At 34.0% G+C, this 21,278-nt stretch overlaps 1 protein-coding gene across 2 annotated transcripts in view; it reads right to left on the bottom strand.

Moving 5' to 3' along the window:
* Positions 1 to 479: 479 nt before the first annotated feature.
* NRXN3_5 (Neurexin-3-beta) overlaps positions 480 to 21,278 on the bottom strand; it is a 175,215-nt gene continuing 154,416 nt past the window's right edge. For both annotated transcript variants that reach the window (XM_051217780.1, XM_051217781.1), the window contains 5 exons: positions 20,093 to 20,251; positions 17,909 to 18,223; positions 10,874 to 10,955; positions 8,167 to 8,414; positions 480 to 6,335 (listed from right to left, as the gene is read on the bottom strand). In XM_051217780.1, the coding sequence (XP_051064203.1) occupies positions 6,006 to 6,335; positions 8,167 to 8,414; positions 10,874 to 10,955; positions 17,909 to 18,223; positions 20,093 to 20,251 (1,134 nt within the window). In that variant the 3' untranslated portion in view covers positions 480 to 6,005. The remainder of the gene's footprint in view (positions 6,336 to 8,166; positions 8,415 to 10,873; positions 10,956 to 17,908; positions 18,224 to 20,092; positions 20,252 to 21,278) is intronic.

Raw genomic sequence — 21,278 nt, 5'->3', positions numbered from 1 at the left:
ATGCTCCATTAGGAGTAACAGGCATAAGTAAGTAAGTAATGTTTATCGGGTCCTAACAATTACTCTTTTCATTGTATCTATCTATCTATCTATCTATCCTGTTTTGATTCATTCACTTCTGATAACTTCATTGAATGAATTCATTAATGAATAATAAATTATTGATTAAAATGTGAGATATTGATTTTATATTGATCGATTAAAATCGATAAAAGAAACAACAACAACAACAACAAAAGAGTAAACAAAATCAACATAATAAATCTATTTTTAAATTTGATATTTAAATAAATAGCAATCAATAAATGTTATAATGTTTATTTATTTCTTACAAATAATTGATTAATTGATTGATTGATTGATCGATTGATTGATGGGTTAATTGATTGATTGATTAATTGAATTCTAATTTAAATGTTAATCAATATACAATATAGTAAATATATCTAAATACACTCGTCAAACAGGTAGTGTTTGTGTCAAAATAAAAAAATAAAGGTAAATAGCACAAAATGAAGAAAGATTTAAGATCTGACATGTTTGATCTAGTTCATCAATAAACAATATACACACACACACATTATGAATAATGATAATCATCATTTGCTCTCATTGATTGCAATGATTAACATTATTTAAAATTCTTTTTTTTTAGAGAAAAAAAGAAGGTTCACTCTCTCCCCCTCTCTCTACATATTTTGTTTATTTATATCCATTAATGAGAATAATGAATTCAATTCTATTAGTTGCTATCTCATTCACTCACCCCCACACTCCTCTTTGTTTTGTTGCCGACTGTGTTTTTTTCTTTTTAAAAATACTTTTCTCGGATATGAATATCAATACAAAAATGGATCATGTTAGTAATGGAATCAATACAGACAACAGATTGATTAGATTGTGTTTGTTTCCTTGCTTATTTTCGTAACATTGATATATTTGACACATAACAAAATTTTAATTTATTGACTGACTTACCCTCGACCTAGGTTTTATGCTACTTGGCACTCGTCATCAAGGTGTACCTGTAATCTTCAGGCAATTGATGCTTCCTGACGGACTCGATGCCGTCCCAGACAGTTTTGCAGTTAGAGACGTTACTACTGAGTTATCTGGGCCATGTTTAACTTCTTGTCAAGTCATCTTGACTCGTGAAAACATTGCAAATCTGTCGATAAGATTCGGTTTGTACTAAGAAGGACCTGACATACATGACATTGATCACCACCCAATGATCATTCAATTGTAAATAACACTTTTGAAAATCACTACGTACTATTTTGTGTTCTATTACATTTTGGGTTATTGGAAACAGGAATAAAAAGTTACTAACGATTCAGTAATCATTATCATTTAGAGTCAGTAAAGCTTTATTATTCACTTGATATTGTCTGGCTTGTATTTTCCCATTGAGGTTTTAAGACTGCAATTGATCAGTCTCTTATTGGCATTCGTGCATACTGTGCATATTGCCTCGATATTGCCTTAATTCAAAAGCTTTTACAAACAAAGATGAATAGTGACTAGCAGTGGAATCCAGGACGCGTGTTTCGTCCTATCTGGGACTCACCAGCTGGATGTGCCTGCATCTCACAGTTAATGTTCACTCTGGGACTCGAACCCAGTACCATTCGCTTCGAACGCCATCACGTTATCCACTTAGCTACTGAGTCGTGATAGCGAACGGTGCTGGGTTCAAGTCCCACAGTGAATATCAACTCTGAGATGCAGGTCCACTCAGCTAATGAGTCGCGAATAGGACGAAATGTGCATCAAACTGGATTCCACTGCTAGTTACTGTCCATCTTTGCATATAAATCTTTCGTAGTTTATTTATATTCTCTATTCAAATATTAAGCGGTAATATGAAGTGAAATTTTCCAATTAAATGTATGTTTACAAAAGTTGTTTCTTATAGTTCTGATATTGTTAGCGTTAGTTTTAATTTCAATCTCATTGAGGATTCTGAGAAGTTTGATATTATGATGAAATAGCTGTCTCGTGTATTCTGATTTTTATATCGGTATAAAGGCGAACCCAATACATATGCGTCAAACAAATCACTTGATCTGTGTCTGGGCTGTGATACTGCCCGGGTGCCCAGACCGAACCAGGTGGCTTTGTTAGGGGTCAACACTCGGGGCCTTCCACCTAAAGGCATGATCCAACTTAATTAAAGCTCTGGACATTCGCATTTGGTCCTCTCGATTTCGTAAATAGCACCTCCTTTACGAGAAGGAAGTGAGTAGGACTTTCTTGTCCGATCACCACAGTTAAACAACATTGGGCGCAGTCAGTATCAAATTATAAATTAGTCAGTCTAGTACATCTTCTGTAGCTGATATTTATTTCTTGATGCATATTACCTAAATATTCACAACTTTGAAACCATCTGCAACAACCTACTGTGGAAGAGAACAAATCAACTCTCAAGTGAAAAACAATTGCACCACGAAGCAAACGCTTGCTTGAGATCTTGAAGGGAAAAGGTAAAGTGGAAGACTAATGAACACAATGCACCTGGAATTGGAAACAGACATGAAAAGGATGGATGGGAACCGGAAAGAACTGAAAAGGATTATCGAGGACAGATACTGAATGTCCGTTAACTGGATACTATCAGCAACAGTCTACTGTTGGAGAGAACAAACCGGCTCCCAGTTGAAAAGGAAATCAAGAAAAGACGTTGGAGTTGGTTGGGATACATATTGAGGAAATCATCAGACTGCATCACAAAGCAAACGCTAACTTGAAATCTTGGAGAGAAACGAAAAAGAGAAAGACTGAAGAACACACTATGTCTAGAATTGGGAACAGACATGAAAAGGATTAATAACAACTGGAAAGGATTGCCAAGGACAGAATCGGATAAATAATGCTGGTAGTTGACCTATACTCTTCCACGAGGTGTAACAAGTGTAAATAATCAGAATGGGTTTTGTGGAGATTTTTAGAAATTTCACAAGTTGAAATGATGAGTCAATTGAAGCTAGACCACCGCTGGATACCGGTCCAGTGGTCTGGTGGTTAAGTGCTCACGCGCGAAGCCAGTAGATCCTGGGTTCGAACCCTGCTGGGTGCGGGATCTTGGATACGCACTGCTGAGGAGTCCCATGTTAGGACGAAACGGCCGTCCACTGCTTCCAGGTTTTCCATGGTGGTCTAGCTTCAATTGGCTCATGATTTCAACTTGTGAAAGTGTAAATAAGTAAGTAACCCATTACTTTAGAAAGAACAATGATAATGTAAGCAAAGTGGTCTTTTACAAGATACATGATAACATAGTAATAATAATAATAATAATAATAATAATAACATTAAAGGATCAATAATAGTTAATAATCATTATAGGACTATATCATCTTCATCTTCATCATCATCAGAAGAAGAAGAAGAAGAAGAAGAAAAAGAAAAACAGTCCACTATCTGAAGAAGGCAAACTGTTTAACTCTGTTCAACATGTTAATCGTTATTGAGAATTTCTTTCATCATATATAGAAGAGAATACAATACATGCATATGTAAATAGATAAACAATCAACTTGTATAAATGTGTTTATGATAATCAGAAAAGTGTTTTCTCTTTATCCTTTTTCTCTTTCTTTTTTGTTTCTTCTTTTATAGATTACAGTTTCGTTTTTTTGGGGGAGGGCGGCAAGTGGGCGGGGGGTAAATAAATATAAACTGTATGAATTGTTGATCTGTAAAGTTTCTTTTCTTTTGTTCTTTTTTTTTTAAAACTTTTTATCAGAGTTCAACAAATCGATTTATTGATTGATTGATTGGTTTAAAGAAAAAAAATATACATGATACATTATGAAAAGAAAACGAAAAAAAGATAGAAAAACAAACCACTGGCTGAGAAGGCACATAGTAACAATAATAATAATAATCATAATTGTTATTATATAATATAACTAGCTATGGATGTATATTCATTGTTTATTATATTTTTGATTCAATCTCATCAACATCTTCTATAAAAGCAACATTCTGATTGGTGACTAAGAAAAAAAAAACATTCCTTCAACAGTCAATGAATTAGATAGTTCAGTAGATTAAATGAATCAGAAGATAAACAATCCTATCCATATATGACATGTATTGTATACAGTACTATAAATAGATAAGCAATTTCTAGGCAAAATGAATCCATCGAATCAATTCAACACAATAAGCATATGAATTATGTCATAGTGGAATAAAACTCTTTTCATAGAATAGTTCCATAAACAAAGAAAAGAAAAAAAGAGAAAAACATAATAAATAAAAGAATCATATTAACAAATAAAATAAAGAGAATGTTTCATGATTCTGTTCTTCTTCTTCTTCTTTGTTTTCTACTTATTATGTCATATGTAAATATTCATGTGTTAAGTGAAAGAAAAGAAAACTTCAGCCAAAAATAGATTGTTCACTTAATGTATAATATAGAGAATAGAATACCTGAAATAATTAGCCAATCACAAAACAGTATCCTCAGCATAGTTACTAATTCTGTTTATTTCTTTTTCTTTTTGTTTTTGCCTCTTTTTTTCTGTAGTTGGAACAAGAAACTTTTGGGTAAACTTCTAAAAATAGACCGCATTATATATATGTGTGTATGTATGTATGTATGTATGTGTTCGAATGTATATAAACCTATATATAAGAGAATAGTTGTTACTAAGCCAATTGTAAAGGATAAGAATTACACACATCACAGAGATTATGGCATTTCTATGACCTTTCTATTTCAAACATAAGATTATATCATTCAATTTAGTATGAAAACACAATGGTTATAAACAAACAAAGCAATAAACCATCAATCATATTTCCAATCATCATCATCATCATCCAAAAAAGAAAGAATCTTTGATATTAGAAGAACATACATAATTATAAACTATCAATGAACAACTAGATATTATTCTCATATACAAATGAAGATATCTGTATATGAAAGAATAATTAATCTGTTGTTACTTTTACTACTTAGCAACAAAAGTTAAGAAAATAATTAAAGTGAACATTGAATACAACCTGTTTTCTTTTATCCCTAAATAAAAATTTCCATTATTTATTCTCATTATATAGAATATATCAAACTGAAGAAGACGAAGAAAATAAAGACAAAACTTAAAAGAGAACAAAAATAGAACAACTAAACTGCGTGCGTGCGCGTGTGTGTGTATGTATATGTGAGGGATAGGGTGGAGTGGAGTAGAGTGCTGTTTAGAAGGAAATTAGCACTGAATAAAATAATGTTTTATTAAATGCATTTTATGTATTCATATGTATATTGGTAGACATTTATCGATTATTTTATTATTTTTTTTAGAAGAATAGACTTTGTTGGGTAGAAAATCCTGTCTTAGCAACAACGACAAAAAAAATCATTTCGATCAATTTGGTTTCCGTATTTGATCGAAATAACAGTGATTATTGATTGATTGATTGATCGATCTATTGATTGATTGAATAAATAAATGGTTCAATTGGTGATTGGATATTGAAACCGATTGTTTTAAAACAACAACAACAACAATAACAATAACAAAGAAATGTATGTGTAATTTCATTATAACTATTCTTAGTGTCTTTATAAACTGTGCTCTTGGAGTTGAATACATATATAGATAGATTGATAGATAGATAGATAGATATGATGTAAGGAAAATAGAGTGACATTGTCTTGTTTGTTTATCAACCTCGGTATTATTGAACATTATAAATACTACTAATAGTACTCATAGTAATAATAATAATAGTTATAATAATAATAATTTCATAACTCCTAAATGACTTGAGATCGATCATGATAATGATGATGATGATGATGATGTAATAGTGTAAGCATTCATGTTGACAATGAAAAAAATAAAGAAGAAAAAGAAGAAGAAGAAGAATATGGATGAAACGATTCCATTCAGATTAATATTGGATAACTATGATGATGATAATAATAATCAGTAGACAACTATTTTCTTCTCTTTGTTTCTTTTTTCTTATTCTTATTGTTTCTATGCCATAATAACAGGAGATGATGGTGAATAACCTGGTGTTGGAGGTGATAATGATGAATTGATACGTGAACCAGCTGTACGTAAATTAGTTGTTGTTCTTGTACGATTACGTAATACTTGTAACATAATTAATTTACGATGTCCACTTCTTTCACCTAATGCAACTAATGCACGTTTATCATTACTTATTTTGACTTGTAATATTTCAATATTTGATGTGAACCAACACATTTGATTACCATCACGTACACGCCATACACGTATTGAACCATCCCAACTACCAGTGACAACAACTTCTGAATCTAATGAAATGGCTACACTAAGAACCTGAAATTTCAAAAAAAAATTATGAATAGTAAGCTAAAAATCTTACATGTATTACTTCATATCTATTAGTTATTATCTTAAGTTTAATACAGATTACATCACCAATCAATGTGTTGTAATAGAACTCTGATACGTCTTGCAAATTGAACGTTATATTCGTCTCCTAAGCTATTCTGTAACCCCCAAGCTAGAACTACACATCAACCTGAACACGAGAGAGAAGACGCAAAGTATGCGGGAAGTACTTTACTCCAAGGTTCATTTCAATACAGAAAATACAGAGTTTTTATAATAGTTTAAATGTCCTTGGGTTGCTAGAAGATTCTGGAATGCTACTAAACATAGTAGCAGTGTAGCGATCAGCTAATTAGAACCTCTGCATGTGACATTTCACTTCCTTGATATTTTTGGCTAAAACTTCAAGTGAACGGTGATTGAACGAAACGCTTCTTAGTGTTTCCTGATCCTTGCTTCTTTTTCGCGAGAAATTTGCTAGATCATTCCAACAAACCCTGCAAAACCAAAGGCTCTGGGTTCAAATCCTGCGAGCGGGGTCGTGAATGTACACTACCACTTAAGGTTCTTACAATAGGACGAAACAGTCGCTCAGTACTTCCAGAATTTCAATGTTAGTTTAACATCAATCAATTCATGATCTTAATCAAAAACTTAATAACCTCCATAACCCCTATACTTGAAATGGAATATCTTTGAATGTGTCGGTCCTAAATGAAAACGAATATTAACCAGTAAACAATTGAGTTTACACAAACAGTTCAATTAACCGAATCCTTTCAAACTTTAATTAGAAATTAATTCTAAATGATACAACAAACCAAGATTACCATGAATCATCAATGCTTGTGTTTGAAAATTCAAGTGACACATTTAGAATATTCTCGAATATCATAGTTATCAATAAGAAATTTGCGAACTAAACTAACTTACTACTTCACTGAATAATAGAATAAGTTCAATGTATATTAACAAACCAATCAGATATGAAGATGTGTTGTCAAGGTCATGTCATGGTTGAAGTTACCGGTTTAGTTATGGAACATATAAGTATCAACTTCCATGAAAGGATGATGATGTTAACGTACTCACGAGAAAAAAAGAGATTCATTCACAGACTACTTTATGTAAGGCCTAAGAATGAAACCCATAATTAATGGATGATCTTTAAACAAAGCTTAAGTGATCATGAGATGTTCACCTACGTACTAGGGTGAGGAATAAGCATTGTGAATTACAGTTAAATATCAGGGGTTAGGAATTAGATTGAATGTTTTCATCACGAACCGATATTAGCTATAATGTCAAAATGATATGAAGTCAAATGAGTGAATAAATTTTGTGCCAAACTTCAAGATCTGTTATCTTCAATCTAATTGGTTTGTTTGTAAGTTATAATCTAGCCATTCACTCTTACAGTTACTTTTACTATCTAAAATTGTTTTCTGATCGATTCACTTGGTATTGTTTTGCTTGTATCTTCCCATTCAGGTTTAAGACTACAAACGATCAGTCTCTTATTGGTATATGTGTATCCTGTGCATATTGCCTCGATATTGCCTCAATTCACAAGCTTTTATAAACAAAAATGGATAGTGGCTAGAAGTGGAATTCAGAACGCGCGTTTCGTCCCATTTCGAACTCATCAGATGGATGTATCTGCATCTCCGCGTTGATGTTCACTTTGGGACTCGAACCCAATACCGTTCGCTTCAAACGCCATAGGGAAAGAACTTTCATTCTTGATTACATTGCCAATCATAATTCCAAAACAAAATGTCAACTAATCATGAATAGATTCTTTTTAATAGCTTACATCATCAGCATGTCCTTCTAATGTATGCAATAAACGTTCATCTGGCATTGTCCATATTCTAGCTGTTTGATCTTGTGATCCAGTTACTAAATAATGTCCATCTGTAGATAATTTAACACAATGTATTGTTTCACTATGTGGTGGTAACATAGTTAAATTACCACCTTCTAATGTTGCACTAATTTGTATTTGACGCATAACTCGTCCAGTTAATAAATTCCATACAAATAATTCACCTCGACGTGTACCTTAAAAAAATTGTATTAAAACAATCATAAAAGTATATTAGAACTGAACAACAAAAAAAAGCTGATATAGACCAATCTATTGTAATCTTAAACATCCATGTGAAGATCCAAGCAATCAAATATATATGTATGAAGTAAAATTCTCTCCATTCCACAAGTCAGTATGCTATCTAGACTAAGTTGCTACCTGAATAACGCGATGGTGTTTGAAATGCATAGTACTAGGGTTCTATTCCAAGAGTGAAAATCGAATTTAGTATGCAGATGTATTCGACTGACGAGTTACCAATAGGACAAAACATATATCATAGATTCCACCATCCATATCTACTTATAATCTGGTACTACCCTTTGCATTTTAGTGCACTAATGATAGATACATATAGCTACAGAGTAATCAATTTTTCATTATAGGTGATGTCAGTTTGTGATGAAAACTTAAATCTTAAATACCGAAGCTTAAATATTTACAACTGAAGAACACCTGGAACTCAAAACAACTGTCAACCAACATCAAGGTAAGAATTTTCAATACAAATGCCAAGACAGTTCTACTGTATGGGGTGGAAACTTGAAGAACTACGAAAGCCATCATCCAGAAGATACAGGTGTTTATTAACAATTGTCTACGCAAAATACTTCAGATCCGTTGGCCGGACACTATTAGCAACAACAAACTGTGGGAAAGAACAAGCCAGATCGCAGCGGAGGAGGAAATCAGGGAGAAGTGCTGGAAGTGGATAGGACACACATTGAGGAAAGCACTGAACTGCGTCACAAGACAAGCCCTTACATGGAATCCTCAAGGTCAAAGGAGAAGTAGAGGAAGATCAAAGAACACATTACGTCAAGAAATGGAGATAGACATGAGAGGAATGAACAAGAATTGGATGGTACTAGAAAAGAAGGCCCAGGACAGAGTGGGTTGGAGAATGCTGGTCGGTGGCCTATGCTCCATTAGGAGTAACAGGCGTAAGTAAGTAAGTAAGTACCGAGGCTTAAAACTAGGGACACGGTGAGAGCTCTTAAAAATCTTTTTGAGTTCTTTTATGAGATGAAGTAGATGGATAACCTACATCCATATTGAAGACTTTACAAGTAGTGTAGTCTGTAGAAAACGTATTAATTATGTAACATCTGGTTACACATTCAAATATGATTGTTTTTCTCTGTTTCTAAATGAGCTGAAAACTGACCGAGAAGCCATTACGGTTGCTTTTAAGCACATCCTTGTCTTGGTGATAAAATGAATAATTATGTCATTCATCTAAGAAAAAGGGAAAGAATTCATTTAAGAATATTCACAAAGATTATTGTGCCATTTGAAGATTAAGATGACCGTTATAAGGAATGTTTACGAATGTCAATATTAATGAACAAAAAGGATGATGATAACAGAATGATGTAACTATGCATTACGTTTATTTTCAATGTGACATAACTAGAGTGCATTATGGTCCCTGAATCCCCTGGTACATTCGAGAATGTGGGGAGTTAGCTCTTCATCTAGAAATGTTCTCATATAGCCACTTGAATACAACTACTGTCAAGGAAGTCCTACTCACTGCCTCCTCGAGAAGGGTGTGTTCTCTACGAAATTGAGAAGACAAAAAAAACAAATATCTGGTGCTTTAACCGAATTGGTGGATAAGGAGGATCCACCTACGGGAGTCGAAAAACCCTCATTCCAAACCAATGGACCACATGGGCTCCAATATCCTAAAGGAACAAATGGTGTATCAACCTATTGTTAGTCACCGGCTAGCATGGGACTGTATCCCCTTATGTTGCTTCACTGTCTTGTGGATTAGTCCTTTAGGTCGAAAGCTGCGGGTGCAACCCTTTAAGAAAACAACTTGCTTCGGTCTGGGAACCCGGGAAGTATCATAGCCCACACACAAATAAATTGGCTTGTGTTCCGCATATGCATTCGTTGTTTTTGGTACCAATATTCACATGTTTAAACAAACAAATAAGTAGTTCATCATGTATCAAATTACTCGATTGTACTCTGACTTTATCATATAACTGATGTTGAATGAATAGAAGCAGTTTGTGAGAAACCCTTCCTGACCTAGGTTTCGTGTTAGTTTGCAGTCGTCAGAAAAACTTACCGGAAATTTCAAAGGGACCAATGTCCCCTGTGAGAATCGAATGAGTATCACCTTGTTTATATTCTTAAATGCTATCATTTAAATTTTCAAACTCAGACTAACCACCTGTTGGATTGAGACGCCTAAAACCGACTGGTTACTACTGAGTGATCAATCGTTTGCAGACGACTATTATTATACGACTAAGTCTACGATTCCTGTAATTATTCTTTGACATTTCCAAAAAGGTCAAGGAGATACACTCTTACAGCTTTCAAATCTTATTATCTACACGATGTGATTAAGCTATGAAATAATAAGATCATTCGATAAAAATCATTCCATAACTATTAGAGAGAAACTAACCTGTCACAGCTTCATCATTTCCAATGATTTCAGTAGCTTCAGCTTTAGCATTAAATGTGATAAATTTCGGTTGATGTATACCCTTTGACAATGTAGTAAACAAAACAGGGAAATTAAAACTGAATTAACAATATAAGTAAAGACGAATGATTGTTAGCAGTAAAATACAGGACGCGTATCGTTTCGTCTTATTTGAGACTTGTCATATGGTGTTCAAGTTTCAGGGTGAATATCATTATTGCTGAGGAGTCTCACAATAAGATGAAATGGCTGTCCAGTGCTTCCAGGTTTTCAAAATTTAATCTTCATCACTCCACATTGATAAATGATTATCTTCATCTCTACATCTTAGAATACTGATCTAAGTTTGTACTTGTCAATAGTTGAAATGATTCAGCAAATCTATGTCCTAAAGATCTAGATTCGATTCAACTGTTTCACTCTTAAATTCTATTAATGCCATCATAAATATCATAAATCATGAATGATAGGCAATTTATAGTACACTAGAAGAAATCTGATTATAAGACATAAATTAAAGAATCAGACATTTGATCGCTTTAATAATAATAATAATAATAAATTGATGTTTCTTCTTTTGTTACAAACAAATAGAAGAGTCATTTCCCTTCTAAAAATTGTGTACATCTGTCTACTTTTAATAGGCTTAGATGAGCAAGATCCCATTTGTTCACCACACCATGGATACATAATTGATCGAACATCAGTCAATTTGGCAAAAGAATTTATCTATGATGTCCAGAAATTAGGTTAATTCTCAGATTGATTCTATATATATAAACATACATACATATATGTAAGTAAGTGTATAAACACCCGCCTGTAGCTCTTCTAGGGCTACTGTCCGATCCTAATTTCTGGTAAAGGTGGTAGGTGTTGGGTGTGGGAGTCAGCCTCCCCATCCCATAGAAAATAATCTTACTACAAAAAAAACACTAACCAATCAGAGTTGTGCGCACAAAACTGTCACAGCAACCAATCAAAGTCCCCGTAATATTGTGTACATCATCACATGACTTAACAAATTATGTAACAGTAGTAGTAGTAGTAGTAGTAGTAGTAGTAGTAGCCTTAATCAGTGTATATCCAATCAATCAGTCAATATGAAGTTAGTTCTGTCGGAGACAAAAATAAATCAAATGGAAATAGTAGATACATACATACATACACACACACATACACTTACACATCCAAGTACATATATGATGATAGGCACATACGCACACACACATACACATAAGGTAAGTTGTTTTCCATTTTGATAATATTATAAATAGTAAGTAATAAAAGTAATTTTTTGTAATAATATCAATGTAATTGTATGATTGATAATGAAATATACTGGGGTTTGTTTTATGGATTCCTGTTTTTGTTTTTTCTGGATTCAATAACATAATAGGTCTCGGAGTTTGGCATGAAATTCAATCTGTCAGGGAGCACCAGTTCCCTCAGGATTACAGGTACACCTTGTTGACGAGTACCAAGTAGCACGAAACCCGGGTCCAGGGTTTCCTGTCGACTACCTCCAACCATCATGTAATCTCACATTAGTGCACGCAGTGTCGAGTCACCTAGACTGGTGGCCACATTACATCATGATCGATAGACATTCGATCTGCACTAATTAGGACTTGACACACATGACATTGATCACCCACCACCCAGTGATCAATCACTTGTGAATTCACTCATCTATTTGGCTAAATTGAGTTTTGGCATTATAGCTGATATCAATACGTGATAAAAAAAAAACCTCTCAAATTTAATTCCTTACTTTAATCATCATAATTCTAATCTCCCACAATATTTCATAACTTCCACTCTCTAAGTCACTTCAGTGTCACTCAAAGGTCGTCCATAAATTATAGTCTCAGCCCATTTTTTTTATTCTGGATTCTTACAATGTGGTCTCAATAGAATTCGATAAGACTATGCTAAACTGATGACTTTCAGTGAATCAATTAAAATGAAGTTAATGTTCTTAAGTTTCAGTACGGTTATTCAAACATAATTATACGTAACCTATTCGTTGCATAGATAATGAAAATGATATTTGGCATTTCACTTGATTTGGAATATGATTCAACAGTACAAAATCTATAGAAGATCATTTGTCTAAGATATAGTTTGTTTTTCATGTGATTATAGTCGGAAAATGAGATATATAGAGACTGGAGAATCGAAGGATGATATTATTTTACACTGCAGAACATAATGTTCAAAGAAATCCATAAGACATGGTACACTCTTTGCTGAGTTATATGATTGAATGGATTATCACAACATAAAGTACGACCACTGAAGGTCTAGCAGATATAACTCGTGATTTTGCAAATAAATACTATCAGTCAGTCAGTCAGTGAGTAAAAACGTAGAACTTCGTACGTACGTACATCAGTTCAAGTCGCCATACCATATTAGAACAGAGATTTAATTGTCGGTTCAAATCCCGAAGTGGTAGAGGTAGTGAAAGTATAAGCAGTAATCGGAAACATTAGGGTTTGAAGATGTTACTCAAGAAGTATAATCCAGTGAAAAAAGGGACATGAAGAATTTAGAAGATTAGAATTTGAGAGAACACAAGTAGTTGATGCACCTGCGCAATTGCAAATGATTTTGAGCCATGTCATTCAAGGCCTCTAATCATCGGTTGCTATCGTCTCACGGATCCCAACCAGTTAGTTAACACCTATCAACATATCTCAGTCCACTGGTCAGTGACTTAATGAATTTTTGCCATGTTTTGGTCTGTACTACAGAGATATAGAGTCTGGTTTTCAGATTGATTGATCGTATCCATGCTCTCAAACCTCTCTGATCTTGATGTTCTTTTGTATTTTGGTAAGTTTTCGCAAAAAGCTGGATTCTGATTGATGGTTGACTCACTGGCCTTTCACAATGTCATTACCAGAATCCCTGTAGGTCATCGGTTCAGGATAGTCTTGTCAAAATTTTTTATTTATCAAACAATCAAAATATTCAATATCGCAGTAAAAAGGAAGAAGAATTGATTATGCAACCTCTAAATAAGTTTCAATAGTGTTGACGTATACAGTTTCAGTTCAGATACAATTGTGTTCTATCTTCCTGCGGGTCATAACAAATAACTGAGAGTTGATAAAAATATCAACAGATGTATATATGAGGTGCACATACATACATATAAACAAGAGTTCTGCTTCTGTATGATTGTTTCTAGATTCTCATGATCGACTTACAACATCTTTTCTTAATTTCCTCTTCAGTTGGAATCTGATTTGTCCTCTCCCGTAGTAGGTTGTTGCTGATGCTATCCAGCCAACGGATTTTGAGTATCTTGCGTAGACAACTGTTTATAAATACTTGTACAATTTCAGTGATGGTTGTAGTAGTTCTCCACGCTTCAGCTCTATTCAGTGGAGTTGTCTTGACGTTTGTATTAAAGATTGTAACTTTGATATCGATTGAAAGTTGTTTTGAATTCTATATGTTCCTCAATTTTAGGAATGCTATACTTGCTTTGCCAATCCTCGCCTTTGCGTCTGCATCTGATCCTCCTTGTTTATCGATGATGTTGTTGTCAATGTACATGAAAGATCTCACATCTCCCATAGTTTCTCCATCAAATTGTTATTAGGTTAATGTTTAACACTTTACCAATAACCAAACTCATTCACATCAATTCAATACAATATAATTTAATGAATAAAAGTATCCAAGATACAGGTACATCCAGCTGACGAGTCCAGTGAAAAAATAGGACGAAACACGCCTCCTGGATTCCAATATTAGTCACTATCTTCATCTTTACTTTTGACTTTTGTTTATCATTTTCTAAAATGGTATTTATTTTATCCATTTCATATAAATGAATCATTGCGTTTTACACCATTTTCTCAACTACTTCTTTTTTCTTCGATAATGAAAATATGTAGAATGAAACTATTTTTTTGACATTTACATGAATGATAATCAATATTGTCGGTAATGTTTATTATTATTCTACTATGTTACTCCTTATCAACTTAATGTTACTAACCCCCTCACCAGTTTGATGTGTTTTCTTTGATTATGCCTAGTGGTGGGTAACATTATCTTCATCACCACCACCACCACCACCACCATCATCATCATCATCATCATCATCATTATCATCATGATACATCCGTTATTATTTCAGTAATAAAATGTGTTAATTATTGATTTTACATGTGATTACATAGTTACATGTAACTGGATTCAAGTAGTTACAAGATGATGATATTTGAGATATTGTGATATGCTTTATGGGTGTGTAGGTTTAATTGTTTTCTTAAACTATAATATACCTATTGAATGATTGATATATTTGATAGAAACAGTGATGTTAAGATGTTTAACCCGGGTTATAGAAGAAACATAAGAATTATCTTTTTTTCATCCATCTTTGTTTATCATGCTTGTGAATTAGGGCAATAGCGAGAGAATTTGTACAGGAAGAACATATGCCAGTAAGAGACTGATCACTTACAGTCCTAAACATCAATGGGAAGATTCAAGTAAACAACAATACCAAGTCGGTTAAAATTCACCCTATTGCACAAGCATGTGGTTATCATCACCGAGTAGCTAAGTGGATAAAATGATGGCATTTGAAGCGAAAGGTACTGGGTTCGAGTCACAAAGTGAACAACAACTCAGATGTAAGTATGTCCAGCTGATGAGTCCCAAAATAGGATGAAATGCGTGTCCTGGATTCCACTGCTAGCTACTACTCATATTTGATAGAATGCTTGTGAATTAAGGCAATATCGAAACAATCGGCAAAATATGCACATATGCCAATAAGAGACTGACCAATTACTGTCCTAAACTTCAATGGGAAGATTCAAGTAAACAATACCAAGTGAATTTCTTTTTTCTGTTATAAAAATGTTATGAAAATTCGATGCATCATCATAATCAATTTATTCACTGTGACATTGGAAATAAAAACACACTATCAAGGATGATATAATGGGACGGATATTTCAGAAGTGCAACTTGTAAGCAACACCAAGGTCAGAATTTTCAATACAAATGTCAATACAGTTCTACTGTATGTGGTGGAAACCTAGAGAACTACGAAAGCCATCATCCAGAAGATACAAGTGTTGATTAACAGTTATCTATGCAAAATACATCGGATCCGTTGGCCGGACACTATCAACAACAACCTAATATGGGAGAGAACAAACCAGATTCCGGTAGAGGAAGAAATCAGAAAGAATCAGTGGAAGTGTATAGGACAAAGATTGAGGGAAGTACTTAATTGCGTCACAAGGCTACCCTCATCACTTGGAATCCTCAAGGTCAAAGGAGAAGTGGAAGATCAAAGAACACATTACATTGAGAAATGGAGACAGATATGAGAAGAATGAACAACAATTGTATAGAACTAGAAATGAAGGCCCATTACGGATTGGGTTAGAGAATTTTGGTCGGTGACCTATGCTCTATTGGGGTTATCAGGCGTAAATAAGTAAGTAAGTAAGTGCAACTTATGAGACTGTCATAAATGGTAGACCTTAAAGCTGTTGTATAATATTATACTCCTATTTCTAAGCTTTCATTTGACCGACATATCGTTGTCATGTCTTACTATTCTACATTTATCACTAATTAACTATTCGCCTATTACTCAGGTTTTGTCTCACTTTTGACTAAGTTATGTATACATTGTAATTACATAATTATGTTACTTTGTGATCAGATATTTCGAGAATATTATTGTCTATTTCAAGAGAATAATTTTGTTCCAAATCTTCATCTTCTGATTAGGCAATTGGGTAAGAAAGAGCTCGGGAATCAATCAGTGTTAAGCTCTTAGTGGTTGCCCATTGATCGATGTCAACCGGTAAATAGAAGGTCATGGATTCTACTGGGAATATAGAAGAACGAGGAAGAGAGAGAGAAAGATTATATTTCTGCTTTCTTGTCATTACTGTCCGACCATTATAATCCAATTAAACAATCTGTTATTTCCTCCAAGTAACAATAAGCAAATACTGATCCATGTGAATTCAGGTCAGTTATTTTTACGATTCTTCAAAAGGTTACGAGAAAGCTTCTATAAATGACTGTTGCATAGTCCCATTTAACCGTTGTAAACGAAATTAATGAAAGATAAATGTCATAGTGTTATTTGTTTATAATCTGAGGGCTACGTGTATCATAAGCGTTTTAGGCACTTTGTAAACTTTTCATTTGCGAAATTAGTCTTGATCTAGAACTTCATGTTAATCAGTACTCGTCAGTAAGGTGTACCAGCAATCTTCAACGAATTGATGCGTCATGGTGGATTTGAACCTGGATCACGATGTTTCACAGTATGAAACGTTATCATTGAGATAATCGGGATACGATTGACTTCTGTTAGGATAATTTACAAATGACTGATCATTGAGTAGTGAACATGATCATGTTTGTCTAGTCTTTTAATATTGATCGGATTCAATCAATGAACTTACAGTGTGACTACTAGTCTAAGTGAACCTATCTACGTTAGTCAGTCAGTCAGTGAGCTACAACATAGGACCAGGCACATATATGCATCGGTCCGAGTTGCCATACCTCGTTAACACAACAAGATGGACACCGGATTCATAAAAGTAGTTCATTCAGAGGTGGTAATATCTAAAAGAAAGATTGCATATAAGGATATAGTACAGGAACCTGGCAGCACTTGATGGCCATTTCAACCTAGTATGGAACTCTTCAGTAGTGCGCGTCCACAACCCTGCACGTGAAAACCGGACTCATAACCTTCAGTCTGGCTTGCGAACTCTTAACCTCCAGACAATTGAGCGTGCATCTAACTGTGTTAACATCTCATGGACTACCAATTTGATGCTAAGTGATTGGAGCTAGTAGATAGTAGACTAATTTTTACCTTATTGACATTGGATCCAATTATAAGATGAATTGACAGATTTATATGAATGTTATCAGCTGTAAAATCTTCAGTCTTAGTCTATTTTAATTACTCAATAAGATAACAATCCAATCAAAACTTACCACATAACTAGCAGTTAAATCAAACACCATAAAGTAAGCTAATTCATCAGTTGGATTATTTAATCCAGCAACAACTAAACGATCATCCAATGAAATATTCAAATAGGAAATAGAATCTTTTAATAATGGATTCACTGGATGATATGGAATAATATGATCTGATTGATTACCAGTTAAATTCCATACTAATATAGCTGGTCCTTCTTGTGTAACTTGTGCAATGATAACATATTCACTGGATCGTGTAATACAAGTAGCTGTACACATAATTTCAATTGGCATTTCAAGTTGTCGACCTGTAGCAAAATCCCATAACTGAAAACAGTAAAGAAAAATAACGAGATGAACAAAGAAAATGTAGAAAATGATAAGGTGGTGGTACAATGAAAATCTACAGGGTAATAATGATAGGGAAGATGAAACTTTTAGAAAATAATGGGACAACTCGGTTCATTTTGATTGAGATCATAAATTGATCAATATAAGATTACTACTACTAATGAAAACCGTGGAAGCACTGGATGGCTGTTTCGTCCTAGTATAGGACTCCTCAGTGGTAGTGCACATCCATAATTCCTCACGCAAGATTCGAATCCAGGATCTTCGATTTCATGTGCGAACGTTTAGCCGCTATTCATTTTATTAACATACGATAACCATGTAGTTTAGATTAAATTTAGCAAACTTAATGCGATAACAACCAATCAGGTAACAACATATATTATCACGGAAATATGGTTCTTAGGGTTATCCTTTAAAGAAACAACTATGATGTAATAACAAGAAAACTTAATTAGTTGATCTCTTCTCGACAATATCCTATTCGCTATCAGTCTCAATTTAAGGTTAATCATGGTGGTGGAGAAGATTTGCAGCTCAGGTGGATGATTTTGGTGGAGTTTCGTTCTCTGAGCTGGATGGTTTAGTTCATGGAGCTTTCATCGTTCAGAAGGACAATGAAGTTTGTGCTGATGATGTTGTTCAGAGGATCAATGAAAACTCCACGACCAACCCATCCAGCTCAGAGAATAAAACTTCATTAAAAAGATTCATCATGGTATTTGAAGTGTATCATTCGTCAAAGCTTAGGACATTAGACTACAGACAAATAAGCACACACAAGGTAAAAAACTTTAACATGAATTTTGGTTGCCAAGTCTCCTCGAGAAATCGATTAACCTGCATTAATAACAAAGTATATCTTATTCAAGATAAAATCAAGAGTGTATATGAACTCTTTTGAACAATATAACATCATTGATACAGAGAATCATCTTAAGTCTTTTGAGAAGAACTGTAGTCTTGTGTAGTGACCTAATTTTATCAAGAGAACGCGATGGGTTTAATGGAAACAATCATTATTATAAGCAACTGTACCAGTGATTGTTTTACTGTGCTCGTTTGTTTAACTGTGCGAGAGACAGCCATATTACTACTCCATTACACTCCATTCCTTTCCCATGGACTGTGACCTTGTACGCTTGTACTCTCGCCCACTAATTCCGCTTGTATTCCCTTTGGCACGATCTCGGTATTAGTTCGATACCACGAGATCACCAACGGAATAAATCTGGTTACGCTCCATCTTCTCCTTCTGGTTTCTCTGGTACGCGCTTTCTTGTAGTGGTGTTCATAGTCAATCGCGACTCGACTCTAAGCTACACTTGTAGACTAAATTGTTGATTCAGGTAATCTACATTCGGAGTTGTTTATAGATAAGTGCTCACTTTAAATTGATTCAAGATGATCATTAAAGTACAGTTACATCATAAAATAACATACATTGAATATAAAAATTATATACATATAGAGATCCACATGATTATCGTAGACAATAGTTAAAAACTTTGAATAACATGGTTCGAAATCGTTTACAAATGGTTCCAATGAATCCGTCGTTGGTCTATGCCCAAATTCTAAGCTTCAGAATTCTTCATTAACTTTTTTGAATCGAATATTCGATGTCTAATCGTTTCTATTACCACTGATACAAGTCCTATTTTTGAGACTTGATCTGACAATTTCATATATATATATGTGCTAATTGCATAGCAACTCGAACTGATGTACATACGTATCAGGGTCAACATTGTGACAGACTGACACACACACACACACACACATAAACACTCAAGAGTTCTCCTGTCTTCATAGGAATAAAACAATATCATTTTTGACATTTACCTGTAGACGTTTTACACGAATTTCACTTGGTTCATTTAATGTATCCAATCCAGTGATATCATCTAATACTTGAGCGACTAGAACAGAATCATCACAAGCTAAATGTAGATCTGTACAACCGAATTCTTGACCATCCATAATTTTGCATAAATCACCAGACTGTAGGAATATTGCACAGGGAGAAAGAGAGAAAAAGAGAGAGCAAGGAATTATTAAGAGTGAATAAGTGCCAATTCCTAATGATGTTAATCATAGATATTCAGAGATGCAGTGATTACATAACTTTTAATAATCAATTATTTTCAGAATGAGTTTTGTGGAGATTTTAGGAAATTTCACAGGTTGAAATCATGAGTCAATTGAAGCTAGACCACCATGGAAAACCTGGAAGCATTGGACGACCGTTTCGTCCTAGTATGGGACTTCTCAGCAGTGCGCATCCACGAACCCGAACCCGCGGGATTCGAACCCACGACCTACTGGCTTCAATTATTTGAATGAAATTATACAATAGACAAAATACAGATCAATATTTTGATTCATCAATCACTAATTAGTAACTAATATCATGTTTGATCTGTATGAAAAAGGTTTGTGAAAATGACGAATTGTTTAAAGTTGAAATACGTAGACGATCGGATGATGGTTCAGTGGTTTTAAGATTAAGCGCTCATTGATAAATCTGAAGGTCCTGTATCCAATCCCTAAAGGATTTATAGGTGTATACAGCTGAGGATTCACACACAAAGATGAGACAATTATCTAGTGTTACCTGATTCTTATTCACTACCTGAATGACACCAATCATGTTTGTCTGATCCTTGATGTAAGGACTACTAGGTTCAATGAGTTGACATCACAGTGCAGAGTGTTCAACACTAAATAAAGATTTATTTATTACGTAGTCTGATAGGAAATCAGTCAGCGACATGGTTGTAATCATTCTGTATATTTTTCTTAATGCATTCTTTTGAGGATAAATGCTTCCTAGTTCGATTTCCACTAGAGTTAAAATTGAATTCCTTGTATTTACTTTTCATAAAATCTCTTCTGTTGATATGTGCTGATGTGAATCATGATTACTTGGATCAATAAACATACATGTACCAGATCTCATATTGAATATTACTATAACTGACATTAGTTGGTTGAAAGTAGTCGACAAAGAACTTAGATGTGTATAAAT

The sequence above is a fragment of the Schistosoma haematobium genome, chromosome 7, assembly GCF_000699445.3.
Source record: "Schistosoma haematobium chromosome 7, whole genome shotgun sequence".
Classification (NCBI taxonomy): Eukaryota; Metazoa; Platyhelminthes; class Trematoda; order Strigeidida; family Schistosomatidae; genus Schistosoma; species Schistosoma haematobium.
Note: the sequence above shows the minus strand (reverse complement) of the source record. Positions and strands in the feature narration are given on the sequence as shown.